The 21,093-nt window shown below is 38.0% G+C and overlaps 1 protein-coding gene across 1 annotated transcript; it reads left to right on the top strand.

Annotated features, from left to right (window-relative positions):
* The first annotated feature begins 7 nt into the window (after positions 1-7).
* TMEM267 (transmembrane protein 267) lies at positions 8-14,894 on the top strand. Its single transcript, XM_048290895.1, has 5 exons — positions 8-161; positions 2,189-2,374; positions 2,760-2,803; positions 3,896-4,283; positions 11,093-14,894. The coding sequence occupies exons 4-5, from the start codon at positions 3,972-3,974 to the stop codon at positions 11,426-11,428; spliced, it is 648 nt and encodes a 215-aa protein (XP_048146852.1). The 5' UTR covers positions 8-161; positions 2,189-2,374; positions 2,760-2,803; positions 3,896-3,971; the 3' UTR covers positions 11,429-14,894.
* The last annotated feature ends 6,199 nt before the right edge of the window (positions 14,895-21,093 follow it).

Here is a 21,093-nt window from a genome sequence, read left to right on the forward strand (position 1 = left end):
GGTCCGGGTCCCAGCCTGCTCCGCGGCCACGCATGCTTCCTAACCGGCTCCCTGTGGCTTTTCCCGGCCCTCTGCCTGAGGTGCTTCCCAGCCTGCTCCGGCCGGGATCGGGGCGGCTGAACCCCATGGGGTGAAGGGCGGATGGCGGCGGCCGCACTCAGGTGGGCTCCGGGCCGGGCGGGGCGCGGGCGGCGGCGGCTCCGGGCCCCTCACCCGCCGAGGCCCCGCGCTTCCCCTCACGCTCCTGCCGATCTCGGGTTTCCAGGTTAATATTCCGTTCGGTGTCATTTAGTTTGTTCTTCAGCATCTTGGTAAAATCCTACCGCTTCCTTCTGGGCTTTTGTCCTCTCCAACCCCAAAAATGCACTATAAATATCTGGACTAAAAATATTTGCATGATCACCACAACAATGCATTATAATTATCTGGCCCAAAAATATTTGCATTATCACTGAAATAATGTGTTATAAGTACCTGACCCAAAAATGCTGGCACTGGTCACTTCTTCACCGGTAGTCTTAGGCTGGGATCTCCTTTTCCATGAGATCGTATGCTAGAGGTTTGAGCTGGTGTCTTAATTCTGCTCCATGCAGTTTTTAATATAAATAAACATCCAATATCAAATAATGAGGGGTTTAGGAGTTTATAGCGTTGTAAGGGATTACAGTCTTTTAACTCCTTGTGTAGAATGCATAATTCTGTTATTTGGCAAGGTGGTGGTCAGTTGTAGGACCTGATGATCTCAGATGTCTTGTCCAACCTAATTGATTCTGTGATTCTGTAATTTTATGCATTAAATTCCTATACATATTTGCATACCTGAAAATACTGGGCAAAACTGTGGCAAAAATTATGCCGGGCAATATTTCTATGTGGTAATTTTAGCCACTGGATTTTTGTTTTCCTCATACACCATGGCCTCTTAGTGTCAGCTGTTTTCCCAAGAGTATATTTACAGTTTTGATCTAAATATCTTCTTGTGTCAGTAATTTAAAGTGTTAACTATGCATTCATTAAAATTATCATGATGATATCCTTAAATTAAATTAAGCATATCCACAAAATTGCGTTTTGAGACTATAGACAGAGATTGTGCTTAGTTCTTTATCTCATGTAAGAATGACATGGGAAACCACAACTCTACGCAGGATTACTCTATCAGCTGTTGTGTTTTATGTAAAACCAACCTAGAACTTCCCTTCAGGATGTTAACTGGACCGACCACACAGCAGTTTTTAAGCATTCTTGTGTGAATTTTTCCCCACTTTCCTGTTCTAACAAGAATGTAAGATCCACAACTGCTTTCTGAGATTTATAGGCTGGAAAATTTAGGCTTTATTGTGATATTTTGTAAACAGTCTGAAAAGCATCATTTTTCACAGGAAAAAAGTTTCTAGTTTTACATTAAAATTTGTAATTTCAGAGATTATTTTGGTTGAACACAGTTTTGCTTTTTCTGGTCTGACTTCACTCTTGATCTGCAGAATATTTCTAGGTAATGCTGTTGTACCTGGGAATGTGATATGATTTTTGCACAGGTGGCACTCACTTTTGTCTAAAAGGGAGGCTGAGACAGGCTGTTTAAAAACAACAGTTGGACATGGCTCTTGACTGCAGTCAACCTGAAGCCAGTTCTGCAGCCTCTTCTTCATTCTGGCTCAAAGAACACATGTTAATACTACCCGTAGTGGAAGTATAAGCCTAATACAGAACTGACACAGACTTCTGTTGCTGTATTAATTTCTAGATCTCTCTTTATCTATTCCAAGGTCACTGAGTGATGGGGTGGAATTAATAAAGAAAGCCCTGAATGGGACTCATAAATGTTTCATTAGGTGGGAATCTTCCAGGCACAAGAAGAAATCTGTAAAAATGGATTGCTCTATCTGTTGAGGTGCAATTACTCATTGGTACTGTTCTTTTTGAACTTTGTATTTTATTATCTTTTAGTTATTATCATGTTCCATTTTTATTTCTGCTCTTACCTTGTTTTATGGTTTTTTTTTCTGCTTTCTTTTACAGAGCTTCAAAGTGCTAGCTGAAGTTGCCTTTAGTTCAATTATATTTTTTTACAAATTAGTTAAATATATGTTTATTCTTTCTGAATTGTTTTACTGTTGTTCATATTTCATGTATGCTGTTTTGCATAGTATCAGTGCTTACTGGTGCCTGGTTTGGTTTTATTTAGGATGGAACAAATGATGTTTGGTATTTCCTGCACTGGACTGGGCACACTGGATTCAGAAAGCACGGAGGCTCAACACTGAGGCATAGACCACATTTCCTACTGGAGTAAGACACCTGCAATGGGAAAAAAAATGTTCTCCTAGTCCCAGGGGAAGTTTGATTCTGAATACTGGTGTGCTTTTTAAAGGTATGTTGCTACATCGCCTCTTCACAGGTTGGATTCTTACACAGCTTTTATGGTAATTTTAAATGAAATCCAATCTGACATGATGGCTATATAGAAGAAACATTTGTGACGAGATTGCCATTTTTTCCTTAAAATGGAATTTATTCATCAATGTCCCGTGTACTGGAAGGTCACCCGCCAGAAAACAGCACTTCCATTGTTTCAGGAAATACTTTGTTTCTACACATTCATTCCGAAGAGGCACAGTCACAGTTAACAGACTCTAAACTTGACCCACTTTTTTCATCTCTGTGCGAAGTCCATGTATTATTCATGATTTCTTCTCTTTTACTTTTTTAAATGTTTTCCAAATAAATGATTCAGTGGGCTTTTTTTTTTTCTACAGAGATGCCAGTAGTTCTGTCTTGTGGATAATTCTACAATAAGCAGGTGTGTAAATAATCTGGAAGAAACACTCATAACTTGTGAGACTTATAATCAATAATCAGTTTAAAATCATAAATTGTTATGTGTCAGCTTAGGAAGTCTAATACACTCAGAAAAGTCCCTACGGATTAAGGATTTACCTAATAAAGAAGGGTTGTCAAGATTTAATGTATTGCACAAGAATGGCAAACTCGTGGGAAGAATCCATTTTTAGGCAGGATATAGGCTTTAAAACTGTGGTCTGTCCCTACAGCTCCCCAAAAAGACTAGCATAACAGCTGGGACAGTTAGAACTTACCTTGCAAAAAGAGGAGAGTTATGAGGGTAATGTGGCAGACAATAGATAAGTCCTAAAAGTAACAGCAGACTTTTCTACTGGAGCACATGCTAAGGAAAAGCTTAGGTAGCTTTACTCTGTAAGGAGGTGGTTTTGGTTACTTTGGTTGACTAAATGATTGTTGCCTTTGTGTTTATTATAAATAGGGAAGATGTTTTAGTAGGTTTGGTTTTCTTAAGGCTTATTCTATGTTCCAGTCTCCAAACTAAACAAGGTGTTGCTCAGGAGAGGGTGCCAGGGGAATAATTCATATGTTGGCAAAGAATGTAAATTAAAATAGTGCTTTGGATTATAGATTAAAAACTCAGTTTTAACAGTTATTGTATGAAGAGGTCTGGGATTTTCAGCATCAGTCCTAAGAATCCTCCAAATTGAATCTTCTTTTATTATTACAGTGTAAAGTATTCATTGGATTAAGTCATGTCTTTAAGATCAGAAGGAATCTTGAAGCATATTCAGTGTATCATTCTAGATATATTTCAAGTAATTTTGTAATATTTAACATTTCAGTAAGTGGAATTAGAGCTGTCCATGTTACTTATGGTGATTCTAATTAAACAGGGCAGGTGTTTTAATTCAGAGCTGTAGTGTTCAAGTCAATAAATCAGCTTAATTGACATAAAAAATTCCCTGGGAATGTTAAATGCAAACACTGAATTTGGGTTCTTAATGCCCAGTGGTAGCTGTGATAGCAAATGCTTTGTGCAAATGGATTTTCTTTGTTTAATAATTTTCTTTCTGATCTGTGATATTTACAGAACAGCTGACGATACAAAGGACAATGCACAGTGTGTGTCCTGATGACATTTTGTGTGCTGTGACTTGATTTTTGTCATGGCATCTGAGACTGAAAAGGCCCACGCTCTTCTCCAGACTTTCAGTACAGCCTCAGTTATTTCCAGTCTAGGTTTGGGAATATTCTGCTTTGTAGCAGACAGACTTCTGCAGTTTTCCTTCATTCAGCAAAATGACTGGCTCCGAGCCTTATCTGATAATGCGGTACATGGTATACTGGGAATGTGGTCCTGGGCTATAGTGATTGGACTCAGAAAGAAAAGTGACTTCAGTGAGGTCACCCTGGCTGGCTTCCTTGCCTCTGTCATTGATGTGGACCACTTCTTTCTTGCTGGATCCCTGTCGTTAAAGGTAAGTCAGTAGATCGGTAATTTGTTAAATTTCTTTATCACTGTTTACTTCATTGTTCTTCTACCATGTCCTAGACAAAAAAAGTTCCATTGATAATTTAATTAAATACATTTAATAGCTATACAAGAATTATGTTTATATGCAGTTGTTACGATTTTAAAAGCCATAAAAATATTTTACATCTACTGTTAAGTTTCTGCTACTTAGAAGGAAAAAAAGGAGTTTTGCACATATACATGCTATTCTAAGTGTATCACATAGTTGCTTTGTTATCCAGCTTAAAAGAGTTAAGTGCTGCCTTGCACACTTCTGTGGATGAAGTGGATTATTCCATTTCTCTTTACAGTAAGGGTTAGAAATACCTGAAATGTGGGGTAGAAATATGTGAAATGTAGATGATAAAGCTTCCATTTCATTTCATCAGTGTTTCTGAGTAATACATTAGTTTTAGCCAGCCCTAAATATTTCTCCCATGAACAAGCTATATGTGAGCTGTCACCTTTAAAAAGTCAGGTTGAAAAAAAATTGAAACAAGCGAAAAAATAGTAGGAAAGCAAGCATCAGCTTATTAATAAAAGTAAAAAGGTGAATTGGCTCCTGTTAAGGAGTGAATGGATCATCATCCATTTGCAGAACTGCTTGTTATGAGACAGTTTCTCACATTACCAGATTATGGCACTCTTTTTCAGTAGTTTTCCTCCTCTAGTTTGCTCATAATACTATTACACTGTTGATAGGGCACTTTGATATAGCTCAAAGAGGAAGGATGGAAGGGACAGAGGGAGAGGAGAGGAGAGGAGAGGAGAGGAGAGGAGAGGAGAGGAGAGGAGAGGAGAGGAGAGGAGAGGAGAGGAGAGGAGAGGAGAGGAGAGGAGAGGAGAGGGAGAGGAGAGGGAGAGGAGAGGGAGAGGAGAGGGAGAGGAGAGGGAGAGGAGAGGGAGAGGAGAGGAGAGGGAGAGGAGAGGGAGAGGAGAGGGAGAGGAGAGGGAGAGGAGAGGGAGAGGAGAGGGAGAGGAGAGGGAGAGGAGAGGGAGAGGAGAGGGAGAGGAGAGGGAGAGGAGAGGGAGAGGAGAGGAGAGGAGATCCTGTTCTTTATATTCATGTAAGTAAGGAAGAAAAATGGTGTACCAATTTTTTAAAAATATTTCGGTGACGTCTAAGTGCAATAAGCAAATATTGCTTATAGTTGAGATGTAAAAATCAGATTTCCAATGGAAAAATATTTTTTGTTTACAGCATCACTATTTATTGTAGAGAAAAGATGCCTTTTATTTGTGCATTTGGTCAGTTTTCCCCTCTTGGCTGAGGAGAAAGGGAAGAATCAGGTCCCTCGACCTACTGGCCACATTCCTGATGCAGCCCAGGATACCACTGTCCATCTTTGGCACATGGACAGTCAGACACCAGCATGTCCTGGTGCCTGGCATCATTATTTCCTAGGTAGTCTGTAGTTCTCCCCTTTTCTGTACTTCCTCCATGGAGAAATACTTACTGTACAATTATAAAGCTATATAAAGAAAAGGAAGGTTAGCTTGGTTGATTAATGGGTCCTATAATATTATTACTGAATAACAATATGGAATAGAATATAAATTTCTAATTTTTCTCATTTGTTTTTCCTTATTTTAAAATCACTGAATGTAAGTAAATGATTAGCTAGCTATTAGAAAGTATTAACATTTTATTGCTGCTTTTTCATGCATTTGAGATGATTACCAGTATTTTTCTTAATTATGACCACTAGATGTCAGACTTCATCGATGCCTGTTTGAAAAGTTGACTATTAAATTATATCCATGGAACTGGGAGGTGACCTGCCTCTTGGCAGTGAGGCAAGGTTAAATATACTTACACGTTTCATGATGGGGAATGTTTGTGTAGCCTAGCCTATCCCTACAATGTGAAACCAAGTAAATTTTCATAATTTTGTCACTTAATTTGTAACTGTTGTTTCAGTTCCCAAGCAGGTAGCATTTCATTTTCTAATCCAGCCTGAAGTATTGTTGTTGACAGTTAGATCTAGTTTTCTTATTCTTCGAGGTTTTTTTGCAAAAGACAGCTTATTTCTGTGCTCACCCCAAAATTGTTTTTCAAATCAGAAGCACAAAACACAGCAGGTAGAATCATAGCCCTTTTAGTAGCCAAATGTACTTAGCTGAGGTAAGGAGAAGACAAGATGCCCAAAGGCTTTTTCAAAGTGAATTGCCTACCAATTCCTTTCCTTTCCACATATTAACTGGGCTAATAAAGGAAATAATCCAGTGTAGGTCTCTTTACTCTTAGAGTAAAAACATCATTACAACTTGCAAAGTTGTATTCTTTACAAAAACTCTCTTCTCAACTAAATAACTTTCAAAAAAAACAAATCTTAGGAGAATAAATTTATGTTTTCTAAACCTCATACTATTTTTCTCCTCCCCTCTGTATTGCTTTTTTGCCTAAATTACCTCTAAAGGGTACTGTCCAAAACCATGAGTAGTATTTTAGGTGAGACTTCATTTGAGCCAAATACCATAGATTCATTCCTTTCAGTGGCACAAAAATACAGTGCTTCTGTCCTTTTAAAAATAAAAAGTAGTGTATTACAGGTTCTACATCTTCTTGAAGTGCCATCAGAGTCCTTTTGGTTTGTGATGTAATGTAATCCCCATAAACTTCTCTTCTGTGTGCTGTCTGGCCAGCTAGATCTGATAGTAATGTGTGATTTTTCTTTCCTTGGCTTAATATGATGTGCCTCTCAGTTTCATGGCATAATTTCAGGCTGTCACCTATGTAATTTATTACTTTGTGGGATACTTCTTTACTATGTATTTGGTAGTTACAGTCCCTTTCTTCATCTTTAAATTGCATGATTCAGCTTACCTGCTTTAAGAGCCCACCATGTTTGCTGCTTTTGCAACACATTACTAAGTAACTAATAAATTAGTATGTCTAATTAAGTAACCACACCACTATTACTAATTTGTACCAATAGTATTTTTCACATTACTGTACACAATTACCTATAAAGCTCGTTATCATCACTTTTAAATCTGATGATGGATTATTTTTTATGGAGTAACCTTTTTATGCAGCACAAGGCAGCACTACGTTCTACCTCCAATTGCTACCTTCACACTACTCCAGTCACCTCCTTCTGTTCCTGCTGACACAGCTCAGTGCTTGGATTGTTTGGCTACTGGTCTGTTTTACATGGTCATGATTATTTTTCTGCAGTATTCAGGGTAAATAGTCACCTGTGGTATTTATATATTTGCTCTGATAAATACTTCTGTACCAAGTGCCATGTGATCTGACCTTTTGCCCACATTATTTTTGCAACCAGTATGAAGTCTACAATGACTTCATACTTGGAATTTGTAGTTCTTTGTGTTCCATGTAGTTTTTACTGTGCACGTAAGTGTAGAAGAATCTGTCTCACTGACAGATCTAAAGGTGGTAGTTCCTACAGCCTGTCATCAGTCAAGAGTGCAGATATGACATGATGGGCTGCTCCCAGACTCCACCAGGATTGTAGCCCAGACACTCATGTTGCAGAACAGACATGCAGAAATTGCTGTCTTGCTACTAAAGACTCGCCAAATTCTGGAAGTGTAGTAAAGGCAGTCGGTGGCAAACATACATAACACTGCTGGGAAATGTGCTGTCCATGACTGACCTGGGCTGCACAGGAGCATTTCTAGAACTGGAGAATAAACTTCGCACAAGCACAATTAATATAGAATTTAATATGTTACTATATTGTTAATATTACTACTATAATATATGTTACATTGCATATGTTAGTATAAACTAAGACTTCAGGCTTGTGAGGCACCGCAGAGTATGAATGAGGGAGCATCTGTTGTTACATAACATCCATGGTGTCACCATGAGCGTTAAAGCAGATAATTTGCATGGGTTCTCCTGCATGCAGTTATTGTCTTCTGTCTCCAGCTGCTCATTGTAGTGAGAGAGGCTGGAGGAGCAGCAACTTCAAGATGATCTTCACCTGATTGAACACATAGGCAAATGGAAAAGGTAATTTGCAAATAAATTCTGTTTGCAGCTTTTTCCAGGAGGTTTAAAGCGAAAAAGCTTGTACCTTTTTTTTTTTTTTTTTTTTTTTTTTTTTTTAAGATCTGGTGATCTCTAAAGGCAAACAAATTTGCCTGTTAGGAAAAAGAGAGTATAGCAGCTTATATTATCAAACAGAACTGTCTGTCTCTAGGGCTTGGCAACTCAAGGATGTAAGTGTTCTTTTAGTCATAGAATGTAAAACAGGAAGCAGGCTGTTCTTCCCTCAGACCTTGGGCAACAGCATATCAGAAATTTTATGGCTGTATTGCAATTACAGAATAGGACTTTCTCTTGCTAAAACTGAGCACACAGGTTTGCTGTATGAACAACCCTGCCATCTAAAATTCGTATGAAAAGAATTTAAGCATCACCTTGGCACCAATACTGATAAACTGTGTACATAAGTAACATTAAAATTTTCCTTACTCACAGTGTTGCTGTTGGCACCTAACCTTAATAGGCCAGAGGGAAAAGACTAATTTAGACATTGCTACTGGCTTTTTTCAAAATGCAGAAATAGAGACCAGTCAATAGATTATCTGCTGAAACATATCACTATCCAGGTTTTTTCAAAATTAGGTTAGTATGTACTTTTGAGGCTCTTGTTGACAGTAACAAAAATCTGACTAGGGCAGGTGATAAACAATTTCACCATCACAAGATTTTTCTACTTTAATCTGTGAACAATTACGGCAGCTGGTGAGGGGTCAGTATCTCTGACCGAGGAAGCTGTGACCGGTCCGGAGAGATGGTCCCAAGAGAGATCGTCTTCCCGAAGCCCGGTGTCTTCCCTCAGCTGCTGGCAGGAGGGCCCGTGCAGAAGCTGTCAGCTCTTCAGTGATTGTCTGCTCGTGATTTCAGCTCAGCTCTGCAGGGCAGCCTCCAGGCCAGACCAGGGAGAGATGAGAGGCTCATGTAGCTGTTCCGCACAAGGGAGCTTTATTAGTTCGGCGAAGGGGACCCAGGGACGGGCATCTCTCTGTCCTCGCAGGGGTAGGGGGCCAGCTTTATAGGGATACAGGGGGTGGGTGCCAGAGGGTAAGGGCCAATGGGTTACAAAGGATCTGCATAGAGTCCCCCAGAGGATTCTGGGTTTGTTTGCTTCTCGCCGTAACTGCAGAGTGGCTGCCTTTCCAGGGGAGCTCTGCTGGGAGGTTTAGGCACTCTCCTTATCTCAGCAGACATCCCTCCAGGGTGGGGGCTGGGCATACCCCACAAACAACCTGCTTGTGTGAAACAGAACTGAAGTTGGAGAAAATACACCTTTTGCACCAACTTAAATGAATTGGGTCCACAACATTAGACTTAAAAATTGTTGAGACAGTTTGTGACCCAGTTTGTGTCGCCATTACTTGATCAGGACAGTCATGGACAAGCATGTGGTAGGAAGCTAATAGAGCAAAACTTTCTGCAGGCCTTTTAATGTTGGCTTTGGTTTAAAGCATGAGCTGTTACATTTCAAGGTAGTCCATACCTTCCCATCTCTGTGTTAACTGGCTAAGGCTAGTTAAGTTTCCTTGCAGAGAAGATAGGGTTCCATGCAGTTATCTAAATTATGCATGAACTTGATGAAACTGTTCCAGAGTCTCATTGCCAGGCCCTCTTGGTGTTGAATCCTGCAAGGATTAACACAACAGAAGAATGAACAGGTTAGAGATGCTTTGTTTACTTCCTGCAGTAGGTGCAGTGAGGGATGTGTTCAACACAGCAAACAGACAACACCGTCACGTTGTATCTCTGGTGCCTGTTAACAGTCTTTCCAAATGTTCACCAGTATCTGAATTGAGCCAATGAATATTGTATCAGCACTTCTGTAGATCTTTTAGCATTGTGCTGTTGTTTCTTCTGTGCTTACAGACACAAGAATCTACTGATTTGTCAAATAGAAATCCAGAATACCATTACGGGTTTTTTGCTGTGTTTGAATTTGTGGTGCTGGTATAGTTGCTACTGAGTACACCCACAGAATATCTTCTCAAATACATATATTAAATTGACATTATCACTTCTTAAAATGGGTAAATCTAATCTCACTAGCTAGACATTCACCTGATTAAAATCAATGTCAGGCTTTCAAGTGAGTTACTGTTAAACAGGTTGTTGAGACAAAAAGCCCAGTCACAAATGTTTCAGATGTTGGCTTATGAACTTTGTTTTGCCTGTCCATGAAGAATACTGTCTCAAGGTGATCAGAATACATGTAAGTTTGATTATATTTTTGTCCTGTTAAAAATTATTGTTCTGTTTTAAACACTGTGCAACTGAAACAACATTACAAGTGACAACTCTAGTAAAATACAGGTGGTATTTTTGAAGGTAAATGCCATGAAAGCACATTATTTATTTCAAATAAAACATATCAAATATTTCAAGTGTATTGCGTGGTTGTTTTCCTTTTAATTATCTTGAAATTAAATACATATAATTAGTGCAGCAGATTATACAAGTCCTTGCATACCACATGACTATATGAAAAATAGGATGCCTCATCCCTCTCCCTCCCTGTCTTGGTGTTGATAGTACTTAGGAGGATGCATGATTCATATCATACAGTAGAGAGACAGGGCAGCACACAACTCTCATGCATAAAATTGGTTTTAAATTAATTGCAATGGAAAGGAACAGTATGTTTTTCTTTCTGCTTCCACTTAGTCACCTGACAGTACACCTGTAGACACTCATGAAACTTTTTTCTTTTTTTCTCTTGTCACAATTGTAGCCATTGGTAATAATATTTTTCTCTTCTGCAGGCTGCTCTGACTCTTCCACGGAGACCACTTCTTCATTGTTCTACTGTGATTCCCGTGGTGGCTCTGACATTAAAGTTTATCATGCAGCTTTTCAGGCTTAAGGACTCATGGTGCTTTCTTCCCTGGATGTTGTTCATATCCTGGACTTCTCATCACGTCCGTGATGGGATTCGTCATGGCCTCTGGATCTGCCCATTTGGAAAAACTCCTCCCTTGCCGTACTGGCTGTATGTGGCAATTACAGCATCTTTACCTCATCTATGTTCATTTATTATGTATTTAACGGGCACTAGAGAATTAATGTCCATAAAACATGGAATCCACATTGATGTATAGGAATAATGACTTTAAAGGTGGTTTGTGCTAGCACTGGAAATAACCTGCCTGTCTATCACTGAAGGGTTTCCTTATGTTTCCTACACCTTCTGAATTAGGCATTTTAAGGTTTTGGAGCCAATTACAGCTCTTGTGTCAATTCCTTGTGGTCATAGAACCTATTTAATGAATGACAATAATTTTATGTCTGTACATTCCCCTTGTAAAGTGTGTGGTCTTCTATGATAGTTCATGCCTAGCAAGCTGATTTATAAAGTACTTAGTTTGTCTATGTAGTAATTACATTGCATTTTGCTGTCATGGTGCCATTCATTTGATCACCATTCACTTGGATTTGTATTCTGCCTTTAGAGAATACATTTCATCTAGATAGTATTTGTATAGCACTTTAAAAGTGAGAAGTTCTATATAAATGCTAAGTATTACTGAGGATACTTCTAAAAAAACCCTCAATTAGCCTTTTAAATTTATTTATATGTTAGGAGTCCTACTGGACTCTTGTATTCAACCATTTTAAAAGAAATACTGCCTGTATTTCACACTGTCTATCCACACCTCTTTGAACCTGCAATCACAGAGTTTTACTAAATTCTATATTCCCCTGTAGTTGCTTGGTACTAAATTTGCAGATGATTACTAGCTTCAAAATTAGAAAGGAGTAGACAGTTTGATTATAGTATTATGGTGTGTTGGCCAAATTGTTTAATTTTTTAAAATACAGTAATTATGAATACTATTTAATTTGGAATTTTAGTAAATATTTAAGGATTATGTGAAGATTCAGGGAGACACAAGGAAATAAAAATTGCTCATAATACAAGTTTGTTTAAAGACATTACTACTCAGTAAAGCATTTTCCATTAAGTGCAGTATCATCCTCATAACTGTAAAATAAAATGCATTATTATTATTATACATAAATAGAAATTTCCTCATAAATAAGTTCCTTAAGGAAAAGTGTTATTATGCTGCAGGTTTATGAGGTAATAATTTGCACTATGGACTATTCAGTTTTCATTTACAGACATGTCTCAGAAAGAATCCCAAACTAAAAGTTGTCTGGTCTTGTCTAACTAGACAAGATTGTCTAGACTTGTGTAGTGTATGGTGTACAAGCTGAGAATGTCTATTAATAATTTTAAAATTTTTTATTCATTTCCCATTAAAGAGATGGGGCCTTAACTACTCCAGCTTGTGGTGAATAGCTGTCAAAGGGGATAATTTTTATGGAATTGCATGTATAGGGTAGCATGTGCTTAAATTAGGTTACCAAGGGGTGCAAGGGTTTATGGGATGTGTACATTTACATTATTAAATGTATATTAGGATAAAGTTTAAAAAAAGATAAATTATTAACTGGGATGCCTGCCTTAATGAGTACCAGAAACTTTCTGTGGCTGCAGAATACTTAAGGCTCTTTGCAGCTTTCTATGCTAGTTACAGAAAGTGTTTCACCTCTTTAAAATGTGACTTTCCAAGAATAGTCTCTGCCCTGTCTGTTCTTCATGTTAGAAATGTATACCAATGCAAACTTGTCTGATAGTACAGTGGGCCTGTCTAGCCTTTTTTATAAAATGAATAAAAAGTTTCTTTCTTGGAAAGAAGATTGGAAGAGCAAAACATTCCTTAGAGGGTTATCCTCGTGCTGTGGGTTTCTGTCCCTTAGAGTTTTCCAGAAACAGCATAAGAAATGTCTTGCTTTAGAGCCCTCAGATCAAAACTGTCTTTTATCTAAAGGCATGATGGTTTACAAGGGCAGCATTGCTCATTCATTTACTTCTAGCCTGTATTTTAAACTACAGGCTATGAAATGCCAATAATGAATACATTTTGTGCAAGGGGTGAACACCAAAGCCCATTTAGAAAATCTTCTGTATTCTTGTTTCATGGTATAATATTTGTATAATTTTGTGCTTTATCCAGATTTCATGCAAAGGGAAATGTATATAGGAACAAAGTGTAGAATTATACTTTCTCAGTTTTAGACTGTAGCTGTAGTGTTTCTGGTAACTGTATGTCCACCCACAGTCCTTAAGATCAATACTGTACTGTTCTAGATATGTTTAAGGATCAGTTAATGGGTACATCTTCAGTAGTTTAAAACTACATAGTTTCATTCTCTTTATTTCTAGATATTTCTGTGTGAGCTTTTACAGTAACTTTGAGCTGTATTTTGAAACACTGTTTTTTCTGGCCTTGTTCTTATACCAGTTCTAACTCAGCAATAGGTGAACTCCACTCAGATACATATTAAAGAAAGTAGCAAGTACTTTGTACCTCACGACTTCTTTCCCACCAGACAGACATGGCAGTCTCACACCTCAGCCTGACATTTAGGCAGCTTTCGCTGAGGCCATCAGCCACTTTTCAAGGTAAACTGACACGCTGCTTGTACTGCTGTAATTTGTGGGTAGCCAGAGTAGGGTACAAAGGAGAAGTTAGGTGTCTGTTTCAGCCTGTGTGTCGTGGGCAGAGTGGGAGCTACAGAGTTTATAGAGAAGCCCTCCTGTTGAGTAACAAGGCACAGACAGGACCCTCTTGCTTTCTAAACTCCCCACAGAGGCCTCTGGGTGCAGCTGGATCCAGCCTTAGCCCTGGACTCTGTCAATGGTTTATGTTAATGGATTAAATAGGTATTATTGAACCTTTTCATAGCTTTGTCCCACAGGATTAAGGATGACAAACCAGAGATATTTATATAAAAATAAATTATTTATTATGATACTGATGAGACTAAAAGATCTTAATCAGAATTATTTACTACACAGTATAGGTAGTTCTAACTGCTAGTCTAGTTCAGTCCACTATTTTTGAAGCAATATTGAAGCAATTATAGCAAAGGTAGCAAAAGAAATTATGAAGTAGAGATTGATGTTACTCACCCATACCAATGAGTGTGGGCAAATCTCTTTCTCTCAGCTTCGAGGGATAACCTTGAGGCACATCCCAACTCAAGGAAGGAATCTCCACACAAGTTCCAGAAAGGGGATTGTTGGAAGACTCTCCCAACTCGTTAAAAAGTAGGAGTGGGCCATATGTTTCCAGGCCAGCTGTGTAAGCTCAGCATCTGTAAATAAATTAGTAGTTAGTAGTAGTACCACTTGTTTGTTGCTTTATCCAGTACTTTACCAGGTCTGCCACAGCTTCACCTCTCTATCAGGTGTGTCTAACTCTGGGATTGATGAGGCAGGCTGGTTTCAGCATTATTCAGCACCAAAAGCACCAGGACAGCCCCCTCCTGCATTCACCACTGATAGCTTTGCAAACAGGGCATTATTCGAGCTGTTTTAGTCCCCTCCAGGCAGAGCATCCTGCTACACTTCCTCACCCAACACCTGCCTGCTACAGGTGAATTGTCCAACAATTCCTTACCAGGATTTCAAATTCACTGATGTTTCCAACTATGCATTGATACCTGCCATGTGTAGCAAAACCATGACAATAATAAATCAAGGTACTAAAAATATAATGACTTCGTTCTTTACTGCATGCATTACTATAAAGGGTAAATGTAAAATACAAAAAAGCATGTGAATGACACAAAACATGGTTTGCAAAGTCAAGGTATTGATGTTGTGCACAATATATGATAGATATCACTAAAATATTAGGTATTTCAGTGATTCTTTTAATAATACGCGAGTCTAAACATTTTCCATGTATTTTCAAGTTGAACTTAAAAAGTTGAAGAAAGTGTAGGGTTTTTCTGACTTACTTTGTTAGAACTGTGCTGCTCTTTTTTCTTGCTTTAACGGGTTGCTGCCATAAAAAGTAGGTACTAATAGCTGCCAAGTTAGAAGAAAAATGTTAGACTGTTTCTTCTCCCCAGTCCTGGAGAAATAAGATAAAATTCTCTTAATTCCCTAGTGGCCTTAACAGAATGCGTGAACATGTTTCCTATCACTTTGTGTTCTAGTTTAAAATGTAGTCTGTATTTTCACCTGACTGCTGGCATCACTTATTTCTACAGTGCAGTACATTATCATGTGCCCTTAATAAGGTATTGGTAAGTGAATTATTCATAATTGATGCCATGTCCCAAGGAAAATAATGCTAAGTTTGAATTAAACTGAAGTAATTTTTACTGCAGGCCACTGATACTGACTTATTATGAGAAGAAATTTCCTTTGCTAATGGAAATAAAGTTCCAGAAAGAGAGAGAAGGGGTTAAAATTCAGTCTGAAGGAAATGTTAGTACATAGTTAATTTTGGACACATGTATTTTTATTCCATCACTGTCAGTACAAAGCTAACTGATGAAATGCATCAGAAGAGTACATGTCTGTTTGAGTAATTGAGCCAATCTAAATACTGACAATTATGCAGATTTATTCAGGGCAGAAGAAATTTTGTATTCTCAAGTGTTACACATTGTGAGCTTTGATCAGCTGGTAATTTTGAGCCCACAAAAAAGTTTTGTTTCCCTGCTACAGGCAGACCTTGCAGTGAAGCAAAGGAAGAGCTGTCAAGCTGAAGTACCTTTTGCATTCATCTCAAAAAAACAGTAGTAACACTTTTCCTCAAAATAATAAGTTGGTGCCTTCAGCTCTTTCTTAGGATTTCCCAAATTTTACATACTCTGCATTGAATTTTTGAATTTATACTTTCAAATCATATATTTGAATTCTGCATTGTAGAATTATTTCCTGTTATTTAAGCCCCCTATTAAACAGTACTTGTATTTTTTGTATATACATATATATATATGTATATAAATATATATCACACGCTGATTTTTCTTTCTATGTTCATATTATAATTTTCCATTTGTTTAGCCTAATTTTGTATTGATTTTTCCTGGGGAGAGGAGAAGTGTTTGTCTCAGTGACTGGGAAACCCAGGTATGCTATGACTTAGCAAAAACATTTTAGTGCAATGTGCAGGAAACCTTCAGAATATTGAAAACTAGAAAAGAGATTATGCTGTCCTTTTGATGGAAGTGTTCAGGAGGTTTCTAGGCAGTTTTTAAAAACAGATTTGTTTAATCAAAACTAATAGACCAAAAGCATTTGTCTTAGTAAAGACAAGTGAACAATCTGCATGGCACGGGATTTGTGTAATGAAACTGTTGCAGGGATAATTGGCCAAGTTGCTGCTGCTATATCCACCACCATGGAAACAACTCCTTTGGCCAAGGAACGTTAGTAATATCCCTGGAGCTTTCCTCATGTTGCCAAGGGAATTCAATCTTACTTCGATCTCATTTTTCCCTTTAAAAATTACATTAAGCAAGAACTCCTTGCCTGGTGTGGGGTTATTTCCTTAAACTGCTGTCCACTCATTCACATCAGTTTTTACAGATAAGCCAAAGAAGCTCAGTACAGTAACTGTGGAAAATAAATTAAATCAAAGGTAGTGGACATAATACTGGCATAAGGAATTCAGAAGGCAGAATGCTTCTAGTTTCACATTTCCATTCAAATTGCTGATAATCAAAACCAACTCCTTTTTATGTATTACTGCCAACAATTTAGGAACATAGTTTGTGGTGACTGGTCTAAAAATTGGAGGTGTTTCTGGGCCAAGTGAATATTGTAAGATTCAAGTAATAAGGCTTTATCAATCTATTTCCAAAAAAATCATCTGTGTCATCTTGTTTGTTTAGCTGTATACAGTATGTAGATACACTCAGTTATTTCCTAGTCTTATTGTGGAAACATGGTGGTGGCTTGGGGAGTTTTGGTACAAAATGCTCTAGCTAGCATGACCTTTTAACACAAGTAATTTTTGTTTCATTAATCCATGAAGAGATAGATCTTCCCTTCTATTTGACATGTTTCATTAAGGTGAAAGTTTGAGTGCTTTGCCAACATCTTTTGTGTGAGTGTTCTGTATGCCTTATACATCAAACATAAATAAGCAAAGTAGAGGCACTCAGAACTTCATACTATAAAAATGTGTGCACATGATTTATTTGTAATTTTTCCACAAAGTGAAAAATAATTCCACATGCTCTAGCATCATGCATTTTGCATTTAAATATCTATATAAATGTTGACTAAATGGTATTTCTAGTAATTTTCTATGGCTACAGAGACACTGTCAGTGTTTCATGTGCTCTCCTGGTGCTTGACTTAACTCAGGTTGGATAATAAGCATGGTCCTGCTGCCTCAGTGTACCAGATACCTCAGCTGGCTGTAGAAAATGTAAGAGGTTACTGTCTCATAGTAAACAATCACAGAGACCTTTTGTATTCAGTGTGTGGCTGCTCAGTCTATTCAGTGATGCTTAAAATGTGATTTATCTCTTCCTAAAAGAGATGTATGCTGCTGGTGTACTGAACTGCATTCCAGTCGTCACAGATTGTTCTAACTAGATGGTACATGACTATAATTGGGACTGTAGATTGGGCTTGTATTCCTGTCCTTCACATGATTTCCTCTTGCTGGAGGAGGAAACTTACCTCTTCACAGACTATTTTATCCAGAGGTTCTTTGACGTGTAACATAATAATGTAAACATTAAAAAGTGAAACAACTAGAGACAGTTTTCAGGAGGCACTTATGCTATAGTTGCTTCTAGACTGGCATATTTCAGTAAAGGGATGACCAGCTTTTTAAAATTAATTTTAACTTTTAAAATGCAGATGAAGCATTTATTGTAAAGTTAGACAATTTTATCAAAATTTTTCCAAACACAGGAGTTTCTCTTTGGAAGATGTCACAGCTTCAGTTAGAATAATTATTATGGCTGAAATTTTCAGTGCTAAATCTTTGCTTCAGTTTACTATTTGTTCTAGATTCAATTTAAGGACTTAAGACTAGGAACATGAAATTTGTTTAAAGTTTGCACCTTTTTCTCCCTTGAAACTTAACATAGAAGAGGCTCTGTTTAAGTATCGTAAAGTGGAGCTTGTATTAGGCACTAGTCTCTGTGGTAATATAGAAAAAAGCTGATCACCTGATACTGTCATGATAAATATTTATTGCAGTTAGAACTCCTGATACCACTCTGCAGCACTACCAGGGAGATGTGTGCTGTGTTTGCTGCTGCCATCTGCACACTGGGCACAAAGAATGAGTGCTGCAGTTAGTTAAGGGAAACCATGGCTTGAGTATGTGCTGAATGGGGCTCCATCCTTCAGTGGTTTCCATCTGTGTTAAAACCTGTTTCTGTTACAAAGAAAATAATGAGTTTCCAAAAAACAGGGCTTTTTCCCTGAAGCATTTCAGCCACTGAAAGTCTTGCTGAATGATAAAGTTTCTTGAAAACTCATTTCAGGTAAGAAAACCAGTTTGGCAGTGACTTGATTTACAAGTATATTCCTGCTGTCTATTTCAAAGTGAGGAATGTTGGCACATTTCTGTAGTTCTCTGTTGCCTGGATTAGCTTTGCAAAAAAAGGACATGTTTTCTTAGTCACCAAGTGTGAGCAGTTCCCCTCTTTATAGTGAACGGATAGAAAGCTTTGGAAGTGTTGAGGACAACTTTTTTTGCCTTTGGCACATATTAACAAGCATTCACCTGTCATGGTTATGAAACATATTCAACAAAAGGTGGAAAATGCCTTGGACTAGGCATGCACTGAACCTTTAATCAGAATCTGTCCAAACTGCTTACATAACACACTGTAGGTGAATCTCCTCTGGAAGAGACTAATTGAAAGCATGCAAAAGTCTATTGGAAAACAAAGCATTGAAGGCAGAATTACTTTGCTCTGGCTTTTTTCTTCACCCAGTTGTTCTGCCTCCCTGCCTTGCAGGAGGCCTGGCCTTTCAGTGAGTTTGTTCTCATTGCCACACAGTGCGCACGTACTCCAAGCTTTCTTGAAAGGGGAAAGGTTTCAAATGCACAGGTGAAGGTGAATTGCCTGAGTGTAGAAGAATGCTCTGTTCCTCAGCTGGTGGTAGGTGATGCCCAGAGGGGGTGGGGGAAGCACCTCTCGAAAGGATTACTATTTATTAAAGGTAGAGAACACATTATTTCCCTGGCACTGGCAGTATTTCATTATGCCAGTACATCTCTCCAGTTTCCCTGGCAGGAGTTACTTTACTCCTGGAGATGGAAGCTTTATTTTTCAGTTGAGATTCCATACTGACATAATTACATCTACAGAGGTAATAAATATTGATGTTCTCAGTGTAATGAGAACAGCTTCTACTAAATTTTTCCAAGTTTGTGCTATATCTAGACTTGCAAAAAAAAAATAAAAAAAGCAATAGAATTCTTTGCATTGGAGATGTTGTTTGAAAACACTCACATCCTGTCATGTTTACAAAGGGTGTTTGCTATTTCTGCTTCCTTTCCATCCCAAAGTTAAACATAATTGAATACTTCAGCTGCTTCACACAGAAGGAAAGAACTTGCGGAGTTAAATACAGAATAAAATTTGGTTTACCAATGTTCTGAAGGTTTTCTGCTAGGCTTTCAAAGTCAAAACAGTTGAGCCATACAGAAACATGAACATGTGGAAACATGAACAGTTGGGACATACAGAAAATACACTTCAACACTACTGAATGTTCTATTCCTTCATACTTCATCAAAATAAAACTTCACTGCCACTTGTTTTCTTTCTTCCAGTCCATGGCTAGTCCTTTCTTTTCTCTATCCATGACTCTCCTGGTGGTAGCATTTCACTTCTGTCTCCAATGTGCTTTGTAAGAATTACCAAATCTCACTAAGATCCCTCATCAGTTTATAGGAGGAAAAAAAGCTTATTGTCTAATATGAACAAGTGGTGTAACTGGGCCAATAAGTGTGTTCAAAGATAAATTCTTTGAAGCTGAATGGATAATGTTATGATGAAATGTATTTCTTCAAGAAAAAGACTGATCTATAGAGGAGCTTGTTTCAGACTCTGTAAGGACTAGCTTCATGGTTAAATGGTATGTACCAGTCACTTCCTGCTAGCTGACCTACAGTGATGAAATAGTTTGGGTTCTAAAACTACAAAAACAGAGGAGGTTTTGCAAACAACTTTCCAGTGCCAGGAAATGGGATCTGGAATAGTGATGAGGAACTAAGATACCAAATTCATTTGCCAAAGTAAATCAACTCCATGCCCCATATTAGTCAATAAATATACCTGTGCAGGACTCTCTCCATCCAAGTATTTGATGGACTGGAAACCACTGGAAAATTTGAAGAAAACAAGCATTGAAAGAGATTACAGGAAATCAGTCTGTGTCGTGTCCTCTGGAGGGCACAGAACCGTCCCTGGGCAGGACAGTCAGCATTTACTTGAAGGATTTGTCTCTTATTCCTGTTTGATTTCTGTTGCAACCCAAAGACCGGATGTCTGAAGAAGTGGACAATTCAGGGTGGTCCATCCTTAAATTGAAACATACAGTCAGTGGTACTAGAGTGTAAACGAGCTTAAACAAAAAATTCAGTTGCCCAACTTCAAGTGGCTATCATAACCTAAAACACATTTAAGTGCAAATTTATACCTGTGTATCTTCACGAATCACATTAACTCTTTTACATCTGTGCAGCCTCGATCTGCTGGCTGTGAGATGACTTCTGTTTGCTATGGTAGTTTCATGATATAACCTTTACTGCAAATGAGGAATATTTGGTGATCAGATTTCTTTAAGTGGAATTCAAAAGAAAAGCAGGCCAAATCCAGCAACCAGAGCCCTTCCAGTATTAATAAGCAAGAACCGTAGAACATATTATTACATATTATTAATAACAGTCTTATTAATAATTTATTTGTCCTG

This window comes from Corvus hawaiiensis, chromosome Z, assembly GCF_020740725.1.
Source record: "Corvus hawaiiensis isolate bCorHaw1 chromosome Z, bCorHaw1.pri.cur, whole genome shotgun sequence".
Classification (NCBI taxonomy): domain Eukaryota; kingdom Metazoa; phylum Chordata; class Aves; order Passeriformes; family Corvidae; genus Corvus; species Corvus hawaiiensis.

Coding starts and splice junctions, on each gene's coding strand:
- TMEM267 (XM_048290895.1), top strand. CDS start 3,972: ATGGCATCTGAGACTGAAAAGGCCCACGCTCTTCTCCAGACTTTCAGT. Junction 4,284..11,092: donor CTGGATCCCTGTCGTTAAAG/GTAAGTCAGTAG, acceptor TCTCTTCTGCAG/GCTGCTCTGACTCTTCCACG.